The 27,625-nt window shown below is 46.3% G+C and overlaps 1 protein-coding gene across 5 annotated transcripts in view; it reads right to left on the bottom strand.

Annotated features, from left to right (window-relative positions):
- Fam53a (family with sequence similarity 53 member A) overlaps nt 1-24,918 on the bottom strand; it is a 32,007-nt gene extending 7,089 nt beyond the window's left edge. Inside the window, exons 1-4 of one of the 5 annotated variants that reach the window (XM_050141158.1) lie at nt 24,478-24,622; nt 9,849-10,083; nt 4,169-4,223; nt 1,161-1,900 (exon numbers count right to left, since the gene is read on the bottom strand). In XM_050141158.1, coding sequence (XP_049997115.1) covers nt 1,161-1,900; nt 4,169-4,223; nt 9,849-9,926 — 873 coding nt within the window. In that variant the 5' untranslated portion in view covers nt 9,927-10,083; nt 24,478-24,622. Of the gene's footprint in view, nt 1-1,160; nt 1,901-4,168; nt 4,224-9,848; nt 10,084-24,130; nt 24,453-24,477 lie in introns of those variants that run through there. The other 4 variants (XM_050141159.1, XM_050141157.1, XM_050141160.1 and 1 more) reach the window with 4 other exon arrangements.
- Nucleotides 24,919-27,625: the final 2,707 nt, after the last annotated feature.

Here is a 27,625-nt window from a genome sequence, read left to right as displayed (position 1 = left end):
GGAGGCCACACATTTAATTCCAGCCTTTAGGAAGCAGAGACAGGCAAATCTCTGGAACTTCAAGGCCAGGCTAATCTACATAACAGAACAGCCAAGGCTCCTTAGTGCGGCCCCAGCTGGGGGTGGGAGGGAAGCAGAAGGGCCTACAATTCTGCTTCTAGCTAAGGACCAACACAGAGGGAGCAGAGCTGCTGGGCTCCACTCCAGCTCCCACAGGGGGGCTAAGAAACCTTACAGAAGCCCCAGATGCGTCCAAGTAGACATACCCTCCTAGATACAGTGAGGGCCCATTCTCACTGTTCTCTTCTCCTCCTTCCCATTGCCGGCACCTCTCTGTGATCCACATGAGAGCAGACAGTGGTCTATTACACCAATTAAAACCCAATGCTCTGCCAGGCGGTGGTGGTTCACGCCTTTCATCCCAGAACTTGGGAGGCAGGTGAATCTCTGAATTCAAAACCAGCCTTGGTCTACAGAGCAAGTTCCAGGACAGCCAGGGCTACACACAGAAACTCTGTCTCAAACAAAAACAAACAAACAAAAATAAAACAAAAACCCACCAAAAAAAAAACACACACACACAAAAAGAACAACAACAACAAAACAACTCCCCAGAATGTGTAGGGATGTCCAGAATGTGATAGCACAGCACATCTAGGTACCTGCTGGTCTCTGAATGAGGCACAGCCCAAGTCACAAGCCCTGGCTCCTGCAGTCATCACAAGCCAAGGGTCTAGGCCTTCAGTGGTACCAAGCTCTGCCTCAGCTTCCAGGAAAGGCTTCTTACTTTATAAATAACTGCCATGCCCAAAATGTAGTGAGGGTTCCCAAGAGATGAGGCTGCACCAAATGCAATAGCTTCATTGAACTTCCACACTCAGTCCCTCCTTGCTTCCTCAGGGCCCAGGATCCAGGTTCCCTATGTGGGTGCTCTGCTTGTGGGGTATGACTGAGGTTTTGGGGATAGCGGGGACAAACCATCCTCCCATCAACCAAGCTATGCCATGTTCCCTGACAAGATGGCCTTACACAGCATCTCATCTCAGAAGAAAGTACTCAAGTAAGATTAAGAGGGCTGCTGGCCATAACCAGCCTTACTCCAAGACCACACTACAAGGCAGAACATAGCTCCCTGCAACCAGAACAGAACGCAGCCTCACCCGTGTCATTTTCAGAAAGTCCAAGGATGGCCGTGTCCACCTGGCATCCTCCTCCCGTCTCCGCTTGCGCCGGACCCTCCTCCCATCCAACACACAAGGCTGTGAGCGGCACCGGAGCAGGCCATGGTGTCGGCCTAGCTCAGGTGTGGATGTGGGGGTGCTGCTAGCTGAAGGCAGGCAAGTGTTCGCATCTACAAGGTGCTCTTGTGAGAGAGACAGTCGGCGCCTGGAGGAAAATGGGCAGGGTCCTGCAGAAAGCCAAGGCGGACCTGAGCTTGCGCTGCCCTCACTGACATCCACAAAGCCACTGCTGGCTGAAGCTGGCCGGGGCGTCGGCGGTGACACAGAACTCCTGGGCAGGCCTGAACGCCCCTGCAGGGCAGGGCTCCCGAGAGCGCTGCAGCACTGCAGGGTGGCGCTCCCACCACTGTTGCACCTCCTCTTAGAGATGGGAGTCCACACCTTGGAGCTGCCAGGGCGCCATGGGGAGCGGCATCGAGCCAGCTCCTCTGGTTCCGACAGGGACCGGCAGTGTCGCTTGGTTGGTGGTGCTGCAGGTGGCCCTGTGCTCTCACGGAGGTCCAAGAAGCTGCCCACATTCATAGGCCCTGGAGATGCCAGCTGCCATTTGAGACCTTCGTTGTGAGACACACCAAGTGGGCCTAATGGGAAAGGGCCTGAGGCCACCTGGCTTCCAATGGGCCATCCTCCATGTAAGGCCTTCCAGGGACTTTTGTCCACTAAGGAAACACAAAGGTGTATGAAGAAACAGGTGAGCAATAGGAAGTCACACTGCTGCCTCCCTTCCCAGGCTCACAGACACATCTGAACATAAAATACCCCTGCTCACATGGTTGGTACTACCCTATCTTCAATGGCCATTGGCACCTGAATCACCAAGCTCCACCTGGTCTTTTTTTCCTTTTTTGAGATAGGGTCTCTCTATATAACCCTGGTTGTCCTGAAGCTCATTATGAATACCAGGCTGGCCCTGAAGTCACAGATCCATCTGCCTCTGCTTCCTGAGTTCTGGGATTAAAGGTGCGTGCCACCATGCCTGGCTTCACCTGGTCTTAAGGAGTTGTCTCTCCACCTGTGTTTCCTGAAAATAATCTGATTCCGATCTTACCCCCATTCACTAATACATTGTGTCATCAAAATGCTTTACTCCTGTCCTTGGCTGGCCTCTAAAGGTGGACCTTTGCCAGCCACGAGTCAGACGACGCTACTTCACAGAAACTGCCACATTTCTTAATGACCAAATCAGAGTTTCAAATCTTACAGATAGAGGCTGTGGCTGAAGCTAGGTATAGTGGCTCATTCCTGTTATCCCAGGATTGGTGAGGCAAAGGCAGAACTGACAAGCGTTTAAATTAGAGTTTTCCTTTGTGTCTGAGAAACACAGTGAAACCCTGTCTCAAACAAAACAAGACTTGGCCTGGACATCTGCCTGCTGGACATTGGACTGTGACCCTGCCCAACATCCTCAAGCCTCCACTTCTTCAGTTCTAAAGCAGGGTGCTGGCAATAGCCCCATGGTGGCTGGTCATCCTGCAATGCCATGTACCTAAGACATCACAGGTTAAGTGCAACAAAAAAAGGGGTACTTCTTCTGACCCTTCCATCAAGCCCCCTGAGGAAGACTTAGGAGCCCTTAAGACATCTGACCCCAGACTGTAGCTCACAAGTCTCAGCACCCCAGGAACTAACATAAATCTATATCTCCCAGGGGATATACCCACATGACAGCTCTCCATATCACTGCCCAGACTAGTCCAACTCTCCTTGGGTCAGTTTAAGCACTCAGTACAACCTGGCATCCAGACCCTGCATGAGCTTCTCAGAGCTACCATGGCCCTAGCTTCTATTCCTCTTGTTGGCTGCAAAGGGCAGGCACCTGCTCCAGCCCTCACTCACAGATGTGCAAAGTCAGGTATGTGCGTGTCTTCATATAGTTTTAGCCCAGCTGTGAAGCCCAAATATCCAGGGACCTGACCAAAGGATGCTCTGGACACTCTTGATGGGAAGGCATCCCACGGGTCACTCAGCCTTTCCTTGCTTCTTCCAGTCACTGTCAAACTAAGGGACACTGGAGTATGGGCCAAGAGACCAACAGGAAACAGTCAGGGCCCTGGGATGACCTGAGATAGCAAGAAGGCAAGAGTGCCAACTGAGGGAAAAAGGGAAGAAAGGAGTACATAAGAGGCCCCCAGGAACTCTGAGGAGGGCCTGAGGCAGTTAACATGGTCCCATATGCAGGAGGGACTGGAGGAGCCAAAATCAAGCGGGAGTGAGGACACAGGTCCAGTGAGATGGGGATTGAGACCTCACGTCCTACTTCCAACTGTTCATGCAAAGGTTAGTCAATACCTCTACTTTTGTAATCTGGTGTTCGGCAAGGCGACTCTGACATGGTTCTACCATGTATGCTGCTCAGACTGTCAAGACCAACACAGGGTGATTCTAACCTCAGGGTCTTTGCTTGGATTTATCAGAAGTGTGCCCACACTTAGGGACCACTGTCCTCTGTAACTCCTAAAGAGCAATGTGTCAGGAAGTGAGGGCAAGCCTAGGTAGGTTCAGTATTTGTTCAGCCAGTGTATATCACAGTAGAATGACAGCCAGAACACGTACCACCTGATTATCCTTCCCCTGATAGCTAAAGGAAACCACAGAGTGGGCCTTGTGTCTTATGTAAAGGGTAAGGCACTCTCTAGCTTCCTCCCACATCAGCAGCAGCAGCAAAGAGAGGCCCTGCTGAGCCTTGACCCTGGCCCATCCTGCTTAGAGACCAGTTCTGACTTCTAGATCATGAGCAGGGAGGGTGGTGGCTTGTGATCTTCCTGTCCCACATTAGGTCACACAAAGGCCTCCTTGAACCTTGCTCTAAATATCTGACTCAGTGTAGCTCCAAAATCCCCTCCTGGCCAAAGACCCAACACCACTTTGCTCCATCATCAGCCTCTTCAGCCCTAGAAAGACCCTACCTGTGCTTCTGAGACACTTACCGCCAATCTCCAAAGGGAACAAATGGCCACTTTTGTTCAGTTTCTCAGCAGAATACTGAAAGTGACAAGAGAGAAGTCTCAGTACTTATGTGAAAACTCAAGCGTTCACTACAGTAATGTCATTTCTCCCGAACACCTCCATTGGTGTTTAAAATTACAGGTACTGACCTCTAGAAAATACCTTTTTCTTAATAAAAAGGTTGAAGACTTTATTAAACATTTATTTTCTGTATGGGGTGGTTATGTATAGCTATAGTGCACGTGTTAAAATGAGAAGCAGCTTATGGGAGTCAGTTATGTCTTTAAAACCATGTGGGTTCCAGGATCAAACTCAGGTTGCCAGGCTTGGCAACAAATGCCTTTACCCACTGAGCCCATTGGAAGTTTTTTTTTTTTTAACCTAACAAAATCTACCTGAACAAACAGACATCATCCAGACCCACTACGTGCTTCCTCATACTTGGGTTTTTTTTTTTTTTTTTTTGGTTTTTTTGTTTGTTTGTTTGTTTTTAGATTTTCGAGACAGGGTTTCTCCGTAGCTTTTGGTTCCTGTCCTGGAACTAGCTCATACTTGCTCTTTAAGTTTTGGCCTTTTCCTTTTGGATGGTCTATACTAATGGTCTTTTAAACCTCACCACCCAGTTACTTTTCAGAAAGATCCTGAGGGGCTAGAAAGACAGTTCAGCAGTTAAGAAACAGCTCAGCACTGGTTACTCTTTCAGGACTCCAGTTCAATTCCCAGCATGCACACAGATGCTCACAGCCATCTGTAACTCAATTTCCAGGGGATCTAATGCCTTCTTCAGGCCTCCTCCAGCACCAGGTAGACATGGTGTACATATATTCAGGCTAAACACTAATTCATGGAAAATAAAAATAAAGCTTTAAAAAAAAAAAAAAGACTGAGGGTCTGGAGTGATGACTCACTGGTTACAAGCACTGGCTGCTCTTCCAGAGAACCTAGGAACTGGGTTCAATTCCAATTCCCACACCCACATGGCAGCTTACAACTGTCTATAACTCCTGTTCCAAAGAATACAATGATCTCTTCTGGTCCCACAGGCGGCTGCACAAAAGTGGTGCACAAACATGCATGTAGGCAAAACACCCATAACACAAAAATGAAGGAAAAAAAAGACTGAGCCAAGACCCAAGAACCCTTTACTGGTCATGACAGTCCAAATATAGTATCTTGATGGTCCTAGCTTGATGGTCCCAGTCCTGAGAAGGGTCCAGAGAGCAGAAAAAAAAACCCTCCAGGAAGGCAGATAAGCCATTGACAGTCTCAAAGATTAGCAGGAAATGCCATAGCAACTGTACCAGAAGTCCTGGAGAACTACTGTTGTTTCACATAAAGAGAAAGCAGGTGTTTAGCACATACTTATAATCCCAGCAGTCAGGAAGGTCAAGGCAAGAGGAATACTCCAAACTTCAGATTAGTTTGAGCTACTTAGCAAGACCCTTGTCTAGTCAATCAATCAATCAATAAGCAAGACAAGTGTAGTGATATATGCCTGTAATTCAGCAGTTGGGAATTTCATAGAGATAGAAAAAGAAGGATCAGGAGTTTGGGTATATAACATATTCAAGGTCAGGTGGGCTAAGTAAAACTCTATTCTCAAAAAAAAAGAAAAAGAAAGGAAAAAACAAATAAAAATAAAAAGTTAAAAGTTGGGTTTATGACTCAAAAAGTTACCGTTTAACAACAGGTACCTGTCTAGAGATAGACAGGTCTTCCTCTGCAGTGGATTATGTTTCCCCGAGCATTGCTGAATGGAGGTGGTGAACACATGACCAACCTGGACTCTGTGGGCATTGGACAACCTCAAACTAAGATGGATAGAGAAGGCTGCTTTAGAGATACTGCAAATGGTGAAAGCTCTCATGCCACTGTGCATAGTTAGTGGACTGCCCACACCTTTCGAATAGCTGCAAAAGACCACAGTCTTGGGCCAGCACAATGGTTTCCTTCCAGGTGGCTGATAGCCACTCCACTAGCCAGCCAGTCCAACCACTTGCTGAGAGCAAGTACCTGATCTGTTTTCATAGCCCACCTTCCCTGGGCCTGCATCCCCAGGATGCACAAGAATGCACCCACCAGAATAACCTAATACACTCCAGGAAGGACAGGCCTTTCTCAGCCAACAGAAATGGTTCCTGGGATAATTGAGGAGCTGTGGGCCTGTACCTAACCAGATGTTTTTTCAGCACACATGCAAGGACTGGTGCAGAATAGCCAGACTCTTCACAGAAGGCATCTACAGGGATCTATGAGAGATGGGATGAGAAGGTGAAGAACCCAAGGACATGAGTGCAGACACTCAATACAGTGGATCTAACACTGACCACACCCATTTGTAGAGCTCAGTCTCTGTATCATACCACATCCAGGACCTTGAGACATGGCAGCTTCTGGGCCTCCTTGAGAGATACTCAAGAAGGTAGATTTGCTGAGATAGCAGGCTCCCACTGGGCCAATTCAAGCCTGGCCCTGCCCAGATGGACATGGCTAGGGGCACCAACCGCCCATGTTATACCATCTAAACCAGTGACATGATAAACCTTCCATGCTTCTTGCTTCCAGCTCAGTCACATCACACTTTCCTTTCTCCTCTTCCCGACAGCTAGCTCCTAGCCTGATGTGGGAGTGTCATATCAATCTGTTGATTTCATTGGCTGAGCAATAAAGAAACTGCTTGGCTGGCCCTCATAGGTTAAAGCATAGATGGGAGGAGAAAACAGAATAGGATGCTGGGCGGAAGAGGAAGTGAGGTCAGACTCTGTTCTGCTCCCGCAGAGACTCAACATCTCTGCACTCTGGAGCAGAGACACCATGATGGACGGAGGCTAGACTCTTCCCGGTAAGCGCACCTTGGGGTGCTTACACACATCATTAGAAATGGGCTAGTCCAGGTGCGAGAATTAGCCTGTAAAGGCTAGAGTTCAGGGGCCAAGCAGTTCTTAAATGAATACAGTTTGTGTGTTGTTATTTCGGGCATGAGCTAGCCAAGCGGCCGGGGTGTTGGGGACGCAGTCCCGCCGCTCCTTATTTCAACACTAGCCTTTTACTCTAGCTCTACTGCATCTATCCTGGACCAAGCTAGTGCTGGTGGTCTTGGCTGGCCTTCTCTGCTTCCATTGACCCCATTATCCTCTTCCCATAGCTAGAGGGGACTGCTACTCTGATCTGGATCACAGCCCTTCTACTTCAATCCCTTGGCACCTAAGAGTCAAATCCTAGGACCAAGGCATATGTCTTAGTTATGTTTTCTACTGTTGTGATAAAATGCCATGACTAAAAGCAACTTGGGGAGGAAAGGGTTTATTTGGCTTACATATCCCTAGTCACGGTCCACTGAGAGAAGCCAAGGCAAGAATTCAATCAGGGTATGAACCAGAAGGCAGAAACTAAAGCAGACGTTATGGAGGAATGCTGCTTACTGGCTTGCTCTGCACAGCTTGTTCAGCCTGCTTTCTTATACTACCTGGGGTGGTACTATCCTTACTGAGCTGTGCCCTTACCATCAACTATTAGTCAAGAAAATGCTTAACCTTATTTTCTCAATTAAGATGACCAGGCTTGTGCCAAGTTGACAAAAACCAACCAGCATAGTATCTCCATTGCCACCAAGCCCTCATCCCAGAAAGCACTTATTGCCCAGGTCATTGCCCACTTTCTCCAGCTACACTGGTTCCTTATCTCCCTGCCTCTTAGGAGGTAAATAAACACTTTCCCAGCTCTGCATCAGAAGCCTCAATGCACAACTGAAATGCATATGTGAAATTCAGGTTCCAGTGTCCCCTGCTGTCTGAGAATACTCTAAGTCCAAATACATGTGACAGCAGGGCCCAACTACTTGTCAATTGTCCTGTCCTTGTTGCCCCCAAACCTACTTTCACAGCCAACAAAAAACTCCCATCTTCAATGTACATCCCAAATCATATCCTAGATACTCATTGTTGCTCTGGCAACCCAGCAATACATTAGATCACTGCCTTCACCAATCCTCCACCTATGGTCACAAACCATCTATGCCTCTCCACCCTTGAGGTAGCAGTCATTCAGATACAACCACACATTTTTCCAGGTCTTTCTGCAACAGCCAGACTATTCTCTATCCTTCAAGCACGAGAGGCAAAGTAAGAAAAACTGGGTGTGCCTCAGGCAGAGGGTACATAATATGACCAAATAAAATGAATAGAGATAGCAAAGATGGGAGGATTCAGTCCTGCTGAATCAGAAGAGTACTGAAGGACTCTGGCTTTAGAGGAGGACCAAAGGTGCAGGATCAGGCACACATTGTGAGCCCATGATGACAGAGTCCATAGTGGCAAACATCAGCATCTGTCCCAACAACAGAGCCCTAAGACTAGGGGAGGTTCCTTGCATTCTCCTCTAGTTCTGCTGACCTTGAGCTCAAAAAACTGCATCAGTCTTGTGGCCCAAGAGCCAGAACTGTGGCCACCACAAGTTGTCCCCACCCAGCACATGGAGGGTCAAGCAGGCAGCACAAACAACCCAGACTAGTACCACAATAATAGCAATGGAGGCACTGAATGCTTAACGACTTTGAGTTTTATTAACATTTAATTATTTAAAATTTTACTTTTAAAACTGATATTCAGTTTTGTTATTAGAAAATTGCCAATGGCTGATGGCACATGCCTTTAATCCCAGCACTTAAGAGGCAGAGGCAGGTGGATCTCTGTGAGTTCAAGACCAGCCTGGTCTACACAGCTAGTTCTAGGAAAGTCAAGGCTACACAGTTACCCTGTTTTGAAAAAAAAAAAAAAAAAAAGGAAAGAAAATTGTTAATTATGTTTAGAATGCCTCGACTAGGTGAATCTACTTTTCCAAGTGTAAATTTTATGAAAAGTTCACTAGGAAAAAAAACGTCCTTTAGGCATCCAAGTTTAGAAAGACTCGTGCCTACAGTCTGGGCATGAACATGGCCCAACACGGACATCATCATCATACGAGAGCTGAAGGAAAGAGCGCAAGAGTTGTTTGCATACTTTGTTTTGTGTTTCTGGAATCCCTAGCTGTATTTAGAGTGTATCTGTGTTAGTGTCAAGTTTCATGGCACTGAAAACCAAAGACAAAACATTAAAGTGCATGTGGAGTCATGTAATAAGTAGTTACAAACATAAAACATTAAAAATAAGTAACCACTGGATATGACAGTATACACCCATAATCCCAGCACTCAGGAGGCAGAGGCAGGTGGACTGAGTTGAGGCCAGCCTGGTCTACACAGCTAGTTCCAGGCCAGCTATGAGTACACAGTGAAAACCTGTCTCTGAAAAAAAAAAAAAAAAACTCAATAAATTAACTATGAATTAATAAAATAAATGACTTCATGGTTAAAAAAATAAAAAGAGACCCACCTACTAAACTAAAGCAGATGAACGAATCTGAGTTGATAAATCTGAGACATCCCTGGAAAGAGGCAGCAGGACCACAGGATCACTTACCCTGGCAGATCTGGTAAGCAGGCCACAGAAATCTGTGTTGGTCAGCTTTGCATTGGAAGTTGATTTGTTTGTGGTGATAATTAGACAGACACTGGCTTCTGTCCAACGCCCCCACTCAGCTCTGTCTCCACCCTAAGCGTACTATCTCCGTGTCTATGTCTCCACACAGTGGGCTGTGCCCACTCTGACCCCCAAGCTGACTCACCGGGCCAGCCTCACGGGCCCTTCGGGTAAGGTCATCCAAACTCTGGTTCTGCAGCTTCTCTGTGATAAGAGTGACCATGGCCGGGGCTCTTCCTTGGTCCACATCTATGGGCACTGAATTTCCAGAACACTGGACATCAGCAGGCTCAAGTCATCAGGTCTGAGCTAAAACTCAGGGTTATAGCTCTGACTTAACTTTGCTGACCCATTTCCATGGACTCATCAGGGCTGTGTCTCTGTAAAGAGAAATTGCCACATGACCATATGTAGAATGCTTCCATCCATATTTCTGTTACATACGACATTCTGTGTACACAAAATGTTCCTAATATCCCTCTGGAAAATACCTTCCCAATTCCAAAACAAGCAAGCATGTTCCTTCCTAGAACCTCTAGTAACATCCTTTAATCTCCAATAACTTTCTTGTAACATCTAGAACATCTAGCAGTTCTCAACCTATGGGTCACAACCACTTGGAGGGGGTGTGGAGCAACCATTTCACAGGGTTGCTTAAGAATATCAGGAAACAAAGATATTTACATTATGATTTATAACAGCAAAATTACAGTTATGAAGTAGCAATGAAAATAATTCACCACAGCATGAGGAACTGTATTAAAAAGTCACAGCATTAGGAAGGTTGAAAACCATTGATCTAGAGGAAGACCAAGGCTTCTCCTGAAGCAGCAAGAAAGCCTATGTCCCCAAAGTGCAATGAATGCATGAGAAGAGACAACGGCAGCCACACCCAGTGAGAACACCAGTAGCAAGCTACTGGGGCCCATACCAGAGGCCTGCTAGCTCTTTTTTTTAAATATTTATTTATTTATTTATTTATTTATTATGTATACAATATTCTGTCTGTGTGTATGCCTGCAGGCCAGAAGAGGGTACCAGACCCCATTACAGATGGCTGTGAGCCACCATGTGGTTTCTGGGAATTGAACTCAGGACCTTTGGAAGAGCAGACAATGCTCTTAACCTCTGAGCCATCTCTCCAGCCCCGGGCCTGCTAGCTCTTATAGTTGGCCACACCACCCCCAACTCCAGCCTTTGAAGCTGGGGTTCTCAGCACTGCTGTGGACTATTAAGATGTGTTACATTTGTTTGTGCTGTGGAACACCTGTTTAATGATGCAAAGATGTGCTGCATTTTTTCATGGTGTATTTGTTTAACACTGTGAAGCTGCATTACTTTGCCTGTCTAAAACATCTGACTGGTGTAGTAAAAAGCTGACAGCCAATAGCAAGGCAGGAGAAAGAATAGGCAGGGCTGGCAGCAGAGAATAAATAGGAGGAGAAATCTAGGAGGGGATTGAGGAATGAGAAAAGGAGGAAGAGAGGAGGACTCGAGGGGCCAGCCACCCAGTTACACAATCAGCAACAGAGCAAGAAAGAAAGAAATACAGAAATAGAGAAAGGTGAAAGCCCAGAGGTAAAAGGTAAAGGGAATAATTTAAGAAAAGCTGGTTAGAAATAAGCCAACCTAAGGCTAGGTATTCACAAGAAAGAATAAGCCTCTATATGTATTTATTTGAGAGCTATGTGGTAGCCACCCCTCAAAAGAGTCAAAAAAACCAAACAAACAAACAAACAAAAGATGAAGGTGAAACACCTAGATAATCAGCCTTGCACGCAGTGCCCTTGACAAGACACTGTCCAGCAACAGAAGGGGTCAAGCATGGTACTCGAAAGAAGAATGAAGGAAAACAGAGCAGATCTGCTAGAAGCTGAATCAGGGTCTCTGCAGTATGTATCCACAATCAACAAAACACCCTGCAACACAGGCCACCCAGTAAGGCACTCCAAAGGAGAGCAACCCTTGGGAGTGTTTGTCTCTAGAGCAGAGGGTATGAGCCACAAGGAATGTGCACCCAAGCAGAGGACTCTGTCAACAGAATAAAGTGACAGAATGAAAGAGAAATCATATCAACATTTCTACAGATACTAGAAAGACCTCAAATAAAAATCAAACACCCACTTTTCATTCTTGAAAATATATACATAGGCTGTCAACAAAAGCAACAAACACTTCCTCTGTGACTTTGAAACATGAGGCTCAAAAGCCAACATGGAACTGAACAGGGAAAGGTCAGCATGTAGCAAGCATGGGGAACACGGCAACGTGACCAACTCCACACTGAGCACATACTGGCTAGCCTAGAGCCTGGCATGAGTTTCCACTAGCGGATGCAGAAAGCACGTTGCCCAGCCCATGCATATCTGTGAGGTCACTTCACTAAAAGGTGCCACCAACACATAGGTGCTGTTCTCAGCCACGGATATACCACACCACTCACATACCATCCCTGTTTAGTTTGTCTGGCCTGAAATCCCATCCACACACTTAAAGGCACAGCACTTGATATACTCAGCCCTAGCAGGGTTACCACCATCTCCAACTTATACCAGGGAAGGGTCGCAGCTAGAGTAGGGCCAGCCTACCTGGCAGTGCCAGCAGGAACACAGAGCCATAGACAGCCTGGTCTCATTGCTCATCTAAACTGAAAGCCTCCCCCCAACCTGAGCTTTGCAGGATCTTCCATCAAGGACCATGATGACGAGGTCATTCCTGGCCCATGTGCCACCACAGGGGTCTCACACACCTTGTGACTTTTTATTTAATTTTTCAAGATTTATCTATTTATTATGTATACAGTTTTGCCTGCATGTGTGCCTGCACACCAGAAGAGGGCACCAGATCTCATTACAGATGGTTGTGAGCCACCATGTGGTTGCTGGGAATTGAACTCAGGACCTCTGGAAGAGCAGCCATTGCTCCCAACCTCTGAGCCATCTCTCCAGCCCCCTCTAAATTTTTTAAAAATAACTGCTAGGTATGGAAAAGCAGAGCAAGTCCCCATGCAAGCAAAAGGGGACCAAATGCAATACTGATCCTCAAAGAGACAACATCCAAAGTTTGATTAATTACTGTTAGATAACAACACATTACTGGCATTATTTTCCAAAGTTTATCAGCATTCTGTGTGAGGAAAAGTGTGGATGCTGGGAAGGTCTGCATTGCTGCTAAATAGGATAATGGCTAAGTAAGTATGGAACTGTCACCCTTGTCATAATCACAGATGTTTAGAACATGGTATAAAGAGCCTGCTGGAAACTGGGCTGAAGGAGGCATGTATGTACAATTCACGTGATAGGCAACTCAAAAGACTCTCATGGGATTAGGGTGTGGCTCAGTGGTAACACCTGTCCCTAGATGCTTGAGGCTCCATCCCCAGCACTACAAAACAAACAAAGTTCCCAAGTGGGGGAACAGACTAGCCAGGTGCTTAAAAAAAAAAAAAAAAAAGTCTTTCCCGCAAAGACTCAATTTCCAGATAAGGTCACTTCACAGATCTTGGGGTTACAGCTTGAATACAGCTTTGAGGGATGCAATTCAACCCACAACGCCAAGTGAATCTCCCCTTACAGAAACCTGAATGCACAAAATGAGACATAGCTCAAAAGGCCTATTTAGAGGGGCAGAGAAGCCTCTCTGAAGGATGACTGGTGCTCGACAAGACTAACAGCTGAGTAAGAGGAGAGCAGGATGAAGGCCAAGACTCATATCAAGGTGGACATAGGGGAAGACACAGCCTGATCAGAGAAACCTGGCTCAAAGGACAGAACTGACCAGCACTGCCCAGGACACCAGGGACAGGTAGTCTGATAGGAGCTGAGAAAGGACTGCAAGCTCAGCAGCTTCATGGGAAGAAAAGCTTCCAAGTCCTGCTTAAAGAGCTTGCTGTACAATGAACGGAGCCTAAAACACAAAACCTGGTCAACAGAGAATTATCCAAGCTCCCACTACACAGACAAAAGCACTGTAGCCTGAAGGTAATTCTAACTGGAGAGAACAGAGGAACCTACCAGTTAGTTCTGCTAAACCAAGGTCATCACAAAGTCAAGAAGCAACAGGCAGCTAAGACACTGGCACAAAATGCCAGGTTTCTGTTTCCTTTTTATTTAGTTTTCTCTTTAAAAAGCAGCTGAAAGGGCTGGTGAGATGGCTCAGTGGTTAAGAGCATTGCCTGCTCTTCCAAAGGTCCTGAGTTCAATTCCCAGCAACCACATGGTGGCTCACAACCATCTGAAATGAGATCTGGTGCCCTCTTCTGGCCTGCAGGCTAAATAAATAAATAAATAAATAAATAAATAAATAAATAAATAAATAAAGCAAGCAGCTGAAAGCTAGGCACAATGGCACACACCTCAGGTACTCAAGCGGCTGAAAAAGGAAAAGTATCAAGTCTAATGACTGAAACTGGTATAAGCAACAGACAAAAAAATTACACATGAGGGGGGAGAGAAAGAGGGAGACTAGAGAGGTGGCTCAGCAGTTAAGAGCAATTGTTGATTTTCCAAAGGACCTGGGTTCTAGTCCCACCACCTGCGTGGCAAGTCACAACTATCTACAACTCCAGTTCAGGAGACCCAATGCCCTCTTCTGGTCTCTGCAGGGAACTAAACACACAGGCGGTACTCATACAAATATGTAGACAAAATGCTTTCACATAAACCAGGCAGTGGTGGCGCACTCCTTTAATCCCAGCACTCAGGAGGCAGAGGTAGGTGGATCTCTGTGAGTTCGAGGTCATCCTGGTCTACAAGAGCTAGTTCCAGGACAGGCTCCAAAGCAACATAAAGAAACTGTCTCAAAAAAACAAAACAAAACAAAAAATGCTTTCACATATAAAAATAAATCTTTAAAGCTGAAATGCAGAAAAAAAGGCTTGCCTCCAAGCCTGATGACCTGAGTTTGATTCCCCAGATCTGAAATGGTAGAGAATTGACTCCTACACACACACACACAACTTTAATGTAGAGCACTTCAAAAATAATAATCTGATGCACATCAGTTCGTAACTGTCAAGTCATGAGCAGAGGCTTTAGAACACACCTAAGATTCCTACACTCCTCTCGGGGAAAGCCATGTCTAGTTACCTCCTTGGACACAGTGGACAGAAGCTAAGCAGAACAGACTAAAGTGAAAGGGTACTCCATCTGCCAGACTTTTTAGAAATATACCACAAGCAGGGTGGTGGTGGCACACACCTTTAATCCCAGCACTTAGGAAGCAGAGACAGGCATCTCTGTGAGTTCAAGGCCAGCCTGGTCTACAAAGTGAGTTTCAGGATGGCCAGAGCTGTTACACAGAGAAACTCTATCTCGAAAAACCAAAAAAAAAAAAAAAAAAAGCAAAAAAGCTGGAGAGATGGCTCAGTGGCTAAGAGCTTTGCTTGTTCTTCCAAAGGTCCTGAGTTCAATTCCCAGCAACCACATGGTGGCTCACAACCATCTGTAATTAGATTTGGTGCCCTCTTCTGTCCTGCAGGGATACATGCAGGCAGAATGCCATATACATAATAAATAAATTAAATTAAAAAAAAATTTCCCTTTGCCGGGCAGTGGTGGCACGCGCCTTTAAGCCCAGCACTCGGGAGGCAGGCAGAGGATCTCTGTGAGTTCAAGGCCAGCCTGGTCTACAAGAGCTAGTGCCAGGACAGGCTCCAAAGCTACAGAGAAACCCTGTCTTGAAAAACTAAAAAAAAAAAAAAACATCAAAAAGGCAGCATGTCAGGAGACATGTGGACAGTGGCCTAGGGAGTCCTTGTGTATATGCGAGCCATACCTACCTGATCAACCTGCCCGAGACTTTACACATGGGCTGCCCCATTGAGCTGATGTAGTAGAATAATTCCACACCCCAGCAACCATGAACAACAATTATCATTACCATTTCCTGCCACCAACTGTGGAGGTAATTTGTTATGCTGCCATAGTAGCCCAAACAACGACACTTAATACAAAGAATGGAGCCAAATGCCCTGCTCCCTTCCTGGAGCAGTGACCACACTGTTACGGAAAACAAGGGAGAATAAAAGGCTAGCGCCCCACGTGCCACTGAGGTCGTGCAAGTGAAACCAGTGCGATTACCAGTGCAGACTTTCTTTGGTAGTCACTGATCAGCTGGGGCTCAATTGCTCTTTTAAAAGGTTACATCTAGATATCATACTGATGCCCAGAGAGACTAGAATATAGCCTTGTTTAGACATCACCTTCTTTTAAAAGGTCACACATAGGGGCTGGAGAGATGGCTCAGAGGTTAACATTGCCTCTTCCAAAGGTCCTGAGTTCAATTCCCAGCAACTACATGGTGGCTCACAACCATCTGTAATGGGGTCTGGTGCCTTCTTCTGGCCTGCAGGCATATACACAGACAGAATATTGTATACATAATAAATAAATAAATAAATAAATATGTTTTTAAAAAGGTCACACATAGATGTCATACTGATTCTGAAAAGCCTGGGACAAAGCGTTGTTGGGGTTCCACAAAGTTGGTACCAGTTGTTTTTTTTTTTTTAAAAGCCTTTTCAAAACATGAGGAAAAGACAAAACCTCCCTGACATAACAAATCAACATCTTGATAGCATTAAAAACCTTAAATTAGTTGATTTGGACAGTAGGATGTTTAGTTCAAAACTGCACAGATGTAAATGTCAATTCATGCAATCACACTGACAAGCTAAAAAAGAATAAAATTCTATTTTGGGATCAAAAGATGCCAAAAAGCATTTGATAAAATACAAGAGATAACCTATTTGTGATAAACACACACACACTCCAGAAACAGAAGATGAGCTAGAGATGATAGTTCAGTGGCAAGGCGCCTGTCTAGCTCGCATAAGGATTTGGGTTCCACCCCCCAGTGGAAACCAAGGGAGGAAAAAAGGGAAAGGTTGTTACTGTTTGTAACATATCTCAGGCCTTTCATGTTACTACATCCTGACGAATAAAAGAGGCTTGCTTCTGCAGCTCACCCTTTAGCTTTCCAGTACCTACCGGAGGAAACAGCCTTCCAGAACCTCCTGCAGCCACAGCCTTTTCTTCCCCTCCTACCACGTGAGGACTGAACCTCCTTCTACAGTTCCCTCAGTCCTCCTCTCCCACCTAACCTGTAAGAACAGTCTTCCCTCCTTTCCACCAGGACAAAGTCTTGTCCTTCCACTCTAGCACATGATGACATGACTCTGTCCTTCCTTCCTACTTCCCTTTCTTTTTTTAATTATTTATTTATTTATTTATTATGTATACAATATTCTGTCTGTGTGTATGTCTGCAGGCCAGAAGAGGGCACCAGACATCATTACAGATGGTTGTGAGCCACCATGTGGTTGCCGGGAATTGAACTCAGGACCTTCGGAAGAGCAGGCAATGCTCTTAACCTCTGAGCCATCTCTCCAGCCCCACTACTTCCCTTTCTTACACCAGATAAAGATACCTTCTCCCTCAGTCACACTACATGAGAAGATGGCCTCCTCTCTCACATGTGAAAGCATGGGTCCCTCCTTCCATCATATTAAGAGCACGACCTTCTCTTTTCCTTCTGCCACATGAGAACAGTCTCCTTTCTCCATTGCACTATGTGAAAACATGGCCCCCTCTTTCATCCACATGCCATGAGTAGGGCACACCCTCCACAGGGGTGAAAGGTCATGCATTCAGGACTCTTCCAGACCTGACTTTGAATATCTTCACCTGGCTGTTCTTTTGCATCCCTGTGGGGTGTAAGTGCAGTGTGTCCCAACTGTTGTGAAAACCTCTAACAGATTAATCAAGTTTGAAGAGGAAGGTATGAGAATCTCAGTTTATAGCTAGTCAGTGAGAAGCTCCAGACACAGACTACAACAGTCTGAGAGGTAGGGGCAGTCCTGCAGAAGGATCCCTCAACCTGAAGGGGCTGGTGCAGCCTCCACGTAGTAGACAGTGTCAGAAATTAATTGGATTAGGGAGTAACCAACTGGTTTCTACTGAAGAACTGAAGACTTGTTTGCTGGTGGAAAGGTCACATAAAACTTTCATGTCAATTGCTATAGTATGAGAATAGAAAAATTTAAAAAAGATTTTTTAAGAACACTAGTGTCAAATGTTTTTAGAACAGCAAAATATGCAATGAGAAAAAAATTCCTCAACTCGATAAATATCTTCCAAAAGAAAAGAGAAGAAGTAGAAAAAAACAGCTGGCCAGCAAGAGCTGGTCAAGCAGTGGTAGTACGCACCTTTAATTCCAGTACTAGGGAGGCAAAGGCAGGTGGGAGCTCTGTGAGTTCGAGGCCAGCATAATCTACAGAATGAGATCCAGGACAGCCAGAAAAACCCTGTCTTGAAAACAAACAAGCAACAACAACAAAGAAAAACAGCTCCCAGCTCTGAAGTGACGGCTCAGTGGTTAAGAACACACATTGCTCTTGCAGAAGACTTGGGTTCAGTTCCCAGTACTCACATCAGACAGCTCATAATTTGTAATTTCAGTTCCAGGGGATCCAATATCCTCTTCTGGCCTCTGAGAGTACCTGTATGCCCATGGTGCACATATAGACAAGCAGGGGCACACGCACACACAAAAGTAAATACTTAAAAATAAATTTCAAAAACAGACATGGTGGTACATGCCTTTAATTCCAGCACTTGGGAGGTAGAAAAAGGTTATCCTGGTGTATAGAGTGACTTCTAGACCAGCCAAGAATACACAGTAGACCCTGAAACAAATGAGACTCTGCCTAACAAAAAACCAACCAAACAAAAATAGAAAGAAAAAGCAAAAGCTAACTTTTCTAATTAACAACAAGAAACTCAAAGCACTGAGACTAAAACAAATGCCCCTTCATAATCATTTCTTAATAACATAATACAAGTCCTTAAAAGAAAGCCAGGCAGTGGTGGCGCATGCCTTTAATCCCAGCACTAGAGAGGCAGAGGCAGGCGGATCTCTGTGAGTTCGAGTCCAGCCTGACCAGAGCTAGTTCCAAGACAGGCTCCAAAGCTACAGAGAAATCCTGTCTCAAAAAAAAAAAAAAAAAAAAAGAAAGGAAAATAAAGCCAGGTGGTGGTGGCACATGCTTTAATCCCAATACTCAGAAGGTAGAGGCAGGTGGATTTCTGTGAGTTCTAGGCCAGCCTGGTCCACAGAGGGAGTTCCAGGACAGCCAGGGCTACAGAGGGAAAGCCTGTCTTAAAAAAAAAAAAAAGTCTGATAGCTTGAGGAGGAATAAAACTACACAATCATCTATGTAGAAAATCTGAAAGAATTAACAAAGTAACTCTGGAAAGATAAGCCATTACAGTTAAGACTGTTGGAATTAGCACAGAAAAGGCAATCTCAGCTGAGCATGGTGGTACACATCTTTAATCCCAGCAGAGACAAGCAGCTCACTAAGTTCAACGTGAGTCTGGTCTACAAAACAAGTTCCAGGACCACCAGGGTTACACAGTGAGACCCAGTTTCAAAAACAGAAAAAAAAAATTTGTTTTCCCATATGCTAGCAATGAACAAGTGGAAGCAAATTAAAAACCCAATGTCATTTATGCAAGCATTCCACAAATTACTGACATATATATCCAACAGGCTATGACCTACATCTATGAGGAAAACTTCGAAACTCTGATGAAACAAATCAGAGAAACACAAAACAATCAAGTAGCCCACGTCCATGCAAAATGCTAAATTGTCCTAATTCAATCTATACAGCCAAGGCAATTCTAATTTTCCTAGTCCATAAGAATATCATAGGGTCAGGATGGGGACTGGAGAGATGGCTCAGTGGTTAGGAGCACTTGCAGCTCTTGTAAAGGACCCAGGTTCCATTCCCAGTACCAACATGGTGGCTCACAACCATCCCTAACTCCAGTTCCAGATCTGACCTCCATGGGCACTGGGCACACACATGGAATTAGGCAAAACACTCACATAAAATAATATTAATAAATCTAATAAAAAATTTAAAATAAAGTCATTAATTAAGAAGAAGGAAAAGAAGAAATAAAGACGACCATAGGGGCCTGGGGAAATGACTCAGCAGTGAAGCGCATTGGCTGTTCTGCTGGAGGACCTTGGTTCGACTTCCAGCACCCATATGGCAGCTCACAATCATCTGTAATTCTAGTCTCAGGAGATCTGACACCCTCCTCTTGCTTCCTTGGGTACTACATACATGTTGTTCACAGACATACACATAGGCAAAATACTCACACAAATAAAACAGTTGTTTTTTTGGTTTTTTTTTTTTTTTTTTTTTTTTTTTTTTGGTTTTTCAAGACAGGGTTTCCCTGTGGCTTTGGAGCCTGTCCTAGAACTAGCTCTTGTAGACCAGGCTGGTCTCGAACTCACAAAGATCCTCCTGCCTCTGCCTCCCTGAGTGCTGGGATTAAAGGCATGCGCCACTACCAGCCAGCTCAATAAAACAGTATTTATTTAAAAAAAAAAAAAAAAACAGAATCTTATTTCTCACATTCTAAAGACTAGGGAATCAAAGAACATGTCAATGACAGGTGTGGTGTCTGCGAGGGCTTCCATTCACCTCCTTTCTGGTGTAGAGATCCATTTTTTCTGTCTCTTCATATGGTCAAAACTTGAGGTTTTTGGGGTTTTGTTTGTTTGTTTGCTTGCTTGCTTTTTGGTTTTTCCAGACAGGGTTTCTCTGTGTATCTTTGGCTGTCCTGGAACTCATTCTGTAGACCAGGCTGGCTTCAAACTCACAAAGATCCACCTGCCTCTGCCTCTCCAGTGCTGGGATTAAAGGCGTGTGCCACAATATCCAGCCTTAAATCAGCTTTCTTATAGCACCCAGGACCACCAGCCCAAGGGTGGCACTGCTCACATTAATCATCAACCAAGAAAATGCCCAACAGGATTGCCCATAAGCAATCTAGGAGAGGCATTTTCTCAAGTGAGGATCTCTCTTTCATTGGGTCAAGCTGACACAGAACTAGCCAGCATGCAGTATACATCTTCTTGCAGATAACCTAAGTTCAGCTGCCAGCACCCACATTGTATGGCTCACACCCACCTCTATTCCAGCTCCAGGTGATCCAACACCCTCTTCTGGACTCCTCTAGCACTTGGACTTACAACACTTGTACATACTCAAACACACACAATACACATAATTAAAAATAAGCCTTTTAAAAGTGAGGTATCAAACCAGGAAATACAAGGAAGAAACTTACACCTCATGTCTAAGTGAAAGAAGCCAATATGAAAAGAATGCCAAACGTATGACAAAAAAGGCAGAACTATAGAGACAGTAAAAAGGATAAGCGGTGACCAGTGGCTGAGAGAGGGAGGGATGGGATGAACTGGAGCAAAGAGCCTTAGGGTATTGAAACACTCTGCTTAGCATTAAAATGAAAAATGCTATCGCTACACATTAGTCAAAATTCAAAATGCTTGACATCTGGGCTAGAGATACGGCTCACCACTTAAAAGAGTATCTGTTGCTCTTGCAAAGAAGTTCAATTTCCAGCACCCAGATGGTGGCTCACAACCATCCACAACTCCAATTCCAGAGGACCCAGCCTCCCCTTCTGTCTTCCACAGGCACCAAGCACACATGTGGTGCACATACATACATGCAGGCAAAACAGTCATAAATATAAAAATAAAATAGATAAATCTTTTTCTAAAATGAGACATCAAAAGATGCGTCCCTGAGCCAGGCGGTGATGGTGCAAACCTTTACTCCCAGGACTTGGAGGTAGAGGCAGGTGGCTCTCTGTGAGTTCAAGGCCATCCTGGTCTACAAGAGCTAGTTCCAGGACAGGCTCCAAAACTACACAGAAACCCTGTCTTGAAAAAACAAAGATGTAGCCCTGACTGTTCTGGAACTCACTCTGTAGACCAGGCTGTCCTTGAACTCACAAAAATCCACCAGCTCCTGCCTGCAGAGTACTGGAATTAAAGGCCTGTGCCACCTCCACCAGGAAATAAAGGTACTTTTTGATTCTAGTCATTCTCTTTATATAGCCCAGGCTAGACTCAACCTTTCAAGTATTAGATTATAGGCAGACACAACCACACCTACTTTTTCAAGCACACAGAATCCATTCTTGGGTAATGTCACCTTTGAAATCCAATAAAAGAACCATAAATTTAAAAAAGGAAATCATCAGAAATGATCACTACTGGTGAGTCCAGGCTGGAGAACACTACATGGAAGAAGACAGTACCTGAGCTCTTCCTCGCAGACAAAAGGCATCAGGTGAGCTCTGATCAGCTGGGTGGAACGTGCAGATTGAGACTGACAGCCTACTCACTAGCTCAACCCCAACCCTTAACAATAAGAATGAATTACTCAGCCCACCACCCAGGCAGATGGCCTTTAACTCTAGTACTCGCCTTTAAACCCAGCACTCAGGAGGCAGAGGCAGGCAGATCTCTGAGTTTAAGGCCAGCCTGGTCTACAGAGTGAGTTCCAGGACAGCCAGGGACACAAAGAAACACTGTCTTGGGGTAGGGGAGGGATTAACTACCCATTAGCAAGGCCTCAAGGAGTTAAAGTACCTGGAACTCTACTATATAAGTTAATCTTCCTTTGAGAAATGTCATTGTAGACTATATAGTTTATATAATTTCTTTCATTATTGCTAATTTTAAGCTCACACTGAGCTTCGTTATTGTTAATTTTTCAAGTAAGCATACAAAATAAAGGTGTTCATTATGTCATGAAAATGTTTTTGAGCTAAATATACTGATACATGCCTGTAATTCCAGCACACAGAAGATGGAGGCTGGAGGATCACAAGCTGGCCGCTAGCCTGAGTCACACAGTGAGAGCTTGTCTCAAAAGCTAAAATAAAGTTTTTCTTAAATAAAAGAAAAATTTCCCCACTGTTTCCAAAGAACCAAGGTAAAATACCTAAGGATTTCTTGAGTCTTGTCTCTACCAGTAACATCATGTTCTTTCTCTCAGACTGGAGCTCCTTGATATTCCTGGTCCCTGAGTGCACGTGTGTATTCACAGAATCTCTGTACCTAGAAGTGCGCCTACTTAAAAAAGTCGGGCAGCGCAGGCCTTTAATCCCAGCACTCAGGAGAAGGCAGAGGCAGGACAGCACAGCCTGGGCTACACAGAGGAACCCTGTCAGGGGGGCAGGGGATTGTTTGGGCTGGAGGGACAATAATAACTGAGTGGTTAAGAGCACTGGCTGCTCTTGCAGAGGACCTGTGTTAGATCCCTAACAACGACACAGTGTCCCCACAACCACCAGGAACTCCGGTTTCTTAGGACCAACACCCTCTTCTCACCTCCAAGGGCACCGAGGATGCATGTGATTCAGACACACAATCAGGCAAAATGCTCACCTATACAAATGAAATCGATGTGTTTTGTTTTGTTTTTTTCTTTTTCGAGACAGGGTTTCTCTGTGGTTTTGGAGCCTGTCCTGGAACTAGCTCTTGTAGACCAGGCTGGTCTCGAACTCACAGAGATCCGCCTGCCTCTGCCTCCCAAGTGCTGGGATCAAAGGCATGCGCCACCACCGCCCGGCTGAAATCAATGTTTTAATTTTAAAAAAAAAAATTGTTTGGCATTTTCTCTGTTTCAGAGTAGCAACTAAAACTGTCTCTACAATGACTGTCAAATTCAACCTCAGTGAAGAAAAACTAAAAGGCCATGTAAATTAGTATGGCTTCAGTTCAAGCCACAAGCTCCTATACTAGAAGGATCTAAGTTCCAGGGACAGTTAGCAGAATCATTAATCAAGCCATGGGAAGGGACCAGGCTTGCTATGTCCAATAGTCACAGAGGAGTTAAGGAGTGAACTAGGTGCCAGACCCAGGAAAGAGTCTGAAAGGACTTCCACATACAGGTCTCTGCTAACCAAATCCATGGAAAGAAAATCCAATTTCTAGACAATTTCAATTTCCACTATTGAGTAATATTCAGGCTTTCAAAAGAAAACCATCCTCACTCCTAGCTTCTGAATGAGATACTGAACCTCTCTTTAAAGACCCACTTCCATCAGAAACACAAGGTTACCAAAATGTATTTGAAGAAGGACCAGTCACATTTCTTAATGCAAAAACTAAGCTGGCGCATGCACTCAGGAGGCAGAGGCAGGCGGATCTCTGTGTTCGAGGCCAGCCTGGTCTACAGAGTGAGATCCAGGACAGTCAGAGATACAGGGAAACACTGTCTCGGGGGAAAAAACAAAAACAAAACAAAAAACCTCTAAAGTCAAACTAATCCAGCTTTAAAATTCTCAGAGTCGAGACATTATTATACACTAAGTAATGGGCTGGAGGCATAGGTTTGCCAGGCCCAGGGATAGAAGTCTCAACGCCAAAAAGAAAAAAAAATTATGGAAGTTTAAATTCATACTTAAAAGATATATCCAATAATGAAATATTCTTAAGTGCAAAAAAATTCAACCGTGAATTTAAGTTGAAGTGATGTATTTCAGATCCCTACTTAAAACTAAGGAAAAATAAAACCCAACCTACAAAGTTAGTAGCCAATAAGGAGCGGCAACATGCACTGTCTACACCTCACATTCCATCCTCCACTCACAGGAAGTCTTCAAGGGGCTTACATTCCCTTCGGAATACACTTCCAAGTCACCTTCCACGGGTCCTTGAGAAGTATCTGCTCTTAGGATTGATTCCCTTAAGGGACCATCCTATCTCGTCAAACTTCCTGCTTCCTGAGTACAGAATAACAATCATTGAGTCCCAGAAACAGTGGGCTCAAGGGCCCACAGGCTCAGCATGGCGACAACAGGTCTCAATATCGACACGAGAAGTGATTCAACAAGTGGCAGCGCGCCCCAGGCGCAGCGGGCAGGCCTTACCGCCCGGCGTGCAGGAGCGCGCACAACAGGAGTGCTTGGGGCCTGGCCTGCTCGGAGGGGTCCCGAGACGCGCGACGACTTTGGAGAGCTGGGTCCCCGGGGACCTTGGGGTGTCCCGGCCGCGGGACACGAGGACCGCGCTGGGCCCGGGGCGCGCGGGGACCTTAAGGCGCTGAGCCGCCTGCCGGCCCGAGGGGGTGGTGTTCCGCGCGCTGCGGCGATGCACCGGGCTCTCGACGTGCGGCTGCGCAGAGCCGGCCGACGTGCGGGGACTCCGGACTGATAGACAGCACAAGGACACGGCGTCCCCGCGGCCGGACTTTGTAGTGGTGCGCAGGACGACGATGGCCGGGAGCACTCTCCGCGAGGCCGGCGAGCGCCCGGCTCCCTGAGTGAGGCGGGGCGCCAGCCGCGCAGGCTGCGCTCCGCGCATGAGGACGACGCGCCTCAGCCACCTCGGAACAAAAACCGCAGCCGACGCCCCGCCCCCTCCGGCCGTCCTCATTGGCCGCCGCGCCGCTACCGCCGCCGCGAGCCCTCGGCCGCCCGTTCGCGCACTAGCGCAAGGAAGCCGCTGCCGCAAGCAGCAGATTCTCAGCCGCGCCGCGGGGCGGAGCGACGACGACGCCCGGCTGGTTGTGGGCGTGGCCTCTTGACTTCCCGCCCCCCCCCCATGTCTCTCACTTCCCTCCCGCGAGCAATATGCGCCGCCGCTGATCCCGCCCCCGGCACGAGCACCGCCCCCTTGCGTGCGCCGGCGCGCACAGGGTATGACATTGACCTCCGGGTCTTGGCGGGGTGGCAAAGGCTGGCAGCAGGACCTGAGGCTGCGAGTAGTCCCTCAGTAACTCCAAGGCTCGCTATGGCCGCCTTCCTTCCTTTCCCTACCTTTCTTTGCTTTTTTTGAAACAAGGTCTCACGATGTAGCTCGGACTGTTCTGGAACTCAGTAGGTACACCAGGCTGGCCTCGAACTCAACAGAGTGCGTCACCACGCCCAGCTCTTTCTTCTTTTTCGGGTTACTAATGTGTCCTTGGGCAAGTCCACGCCCTCAGGGGTCTCAGTTCTGGACCTGTAGTGTGACTGGGAGGCAGGCACACATTGGCGCTACATCCATATTGGTGCAAGGCTGTTCTACAGGGGGGTGTGACTCTGGGGAGCACTTCCCAACGTGCTGGAGGCCAGGCCCAGCAAAGAGAAAATACATGTTTACTTGTCTAGGACTTGACGGGATGACTCCCATCTGCAATGGCAGATGCCTGTAATCCATAGACAACCTGGTCCAGAAACAACAAAAAGTCAAAAAGGTTGCTGCTTGAGGTGGAAAAGGCGTAGTTCTGAAAGCTTTGGAATAAGACCTAAAAGAGAGACACTGGATATTCCTGGGGCTGGATGCTGGGGACACCAGGTGTCAGGCCAGGCCTCCACAGGCTGTGACCCAGTAAGTCCAGTCAGGATCAACTCGAAAGAATGTCCTTACCTGCCACATAACCAGCTACAGGCCTTTAATTCCCTCCTCCAAGTTTCTTGAGAACAGGGGGCTTGTGACCTGAATCACAGCAGGCAGGCATCTGGCACCCCCACCCCTACACACACACACACAGAGAGAGAGAGAGAGAGAGAGAGAGAGAGAGAGAGAGAGATCTGGCAGGCACCTGTGCCTAAGAGGAACTCTGCCCAGAACAGTCCTCATCCCCACTCTGGACCCAGGGTGGCCTTCTCAAATCACCACGGTCACCTTGTGTTTCCCAAGCCCTGCGGCAGATTAAATTACATATGCCGTGCCACACAGCTCAGCATGATTAATTACTCATGGCCTTCAGGGATTGAAAGTCTGTGCCCTTTCAGAGTAATGTTCATGGAGTTGATGAATTCACATAAAACCAGAAAGTACTTCAAACCCTCCTACAGGTCAGATTGCAGGGGATGGCTTGCAGGCCTGCACAAGGGGCCACATTAGTGATGCTGAGGACAGATGCCAGCATCGTGGTGTTTATCCAGTCCCAAAGGTGACCAGCCAAGGGACGGCACTAAAATTATCCTTGGTTTATAGATAAGGGAGCTGCTGCTCTAACAAGGGATTGTGTCCCCTCCCGGGACACCAAGTAGCAATGTCGTCAGCCTGTTTTCCTCAGTGCCTAACTTCAGTTCCCTTTGAGAATATTGCATGCAGCAATCTGGAAGAAGCCAGGACCACTTGGTCATACTACCTAGGTTGAAGCTCTGCTGAGGTGAAAGACAGTTCTGGCCTAACCTCACACTCCCCACTCTCAGGGAAACTTCTAGAACATTGGAAGAGCCCAGGCCATTTCAGTACATAGGTTTACTGACACAGCTTCAAGGCAGGATGGGTGCCAGAAGAACACACCTGGACCATCACAGCCCACCTTAGCTCACCCCAGGACACCTCAGCATCCCTAACACATTAGACACCTTAACATGCACATCAAACACATCCTGACATCTCAAATCCAGGACGTCTCAAATCACCCCATCAGACTCTAGCACGCCCCAGCATAATTAAGCACACCACGGGGTCTAGATGCCACAGCACTTGGGATAAGGAGGGCAGTCTGAAGAAAGGTCTCAGGCTGCTGGAGATTGCCCTTACTGTCTCCTATGCTATGCAAAGCTAGTCAGACCAGAGAGAGCGTTAGTGAGCTGACAGGTACCCAAAATGCATGACATCTCTGAGCCCAGCTGGCCAATAGCCACTCTACATAACGGCTGTCACCTGCTCCATCACAGACATGTCTGGGCTAATATACAGAGACCCATGCAGATTCCTGTCCAAAGATGCTAAATATTCTACATGATAATAACTTTATTGATGTGGGATTCCCCTCTGTATGCTGTGACTACCATTAATGATTAAAGAAAGCTGGCTTGAGCCTATAGAAAGGCAGAATTTAGCTAGGCGGGGAAAACTAAACTAAATACTGGAAGAAAGGAGGCAGAACTTACTTCTTTGGAATTCTAGTGTATACTGAAGACCAGCTGAAACATCCAGCCTTGTAGGCTCAACTATTACTGGACTATTATTACTGGACTCTTGGACCTTTCATTGATAAACAGCCATTTTGAGTCTAGCTAGACCACAGCCTGTAAGCCATTCTAATAAACCCCAGATAGATGACAGGTAGATACA

This window comes from Alexandromys fortis, unplaced genomic scaffold (assembly GCF_014885135.2).
Source record: "Alexandromys fortis isolate MF-2015 unplaced genomic scaffold, M_Fortis_MF-2015_v1.1 scaffold_7, whole genome shotgun sequence".
NCBI classification, from domain to species: Eukaryota; Metazoa; Chordata; class Mammalia; order Rodentia; family Cricetidae; genus Alexandromys; species Alexandromys fortis.
Note: the sequence above shows the minus strand (reverse complement) of the source record. Positions and strands in the feature narration are given on the sequence as shown.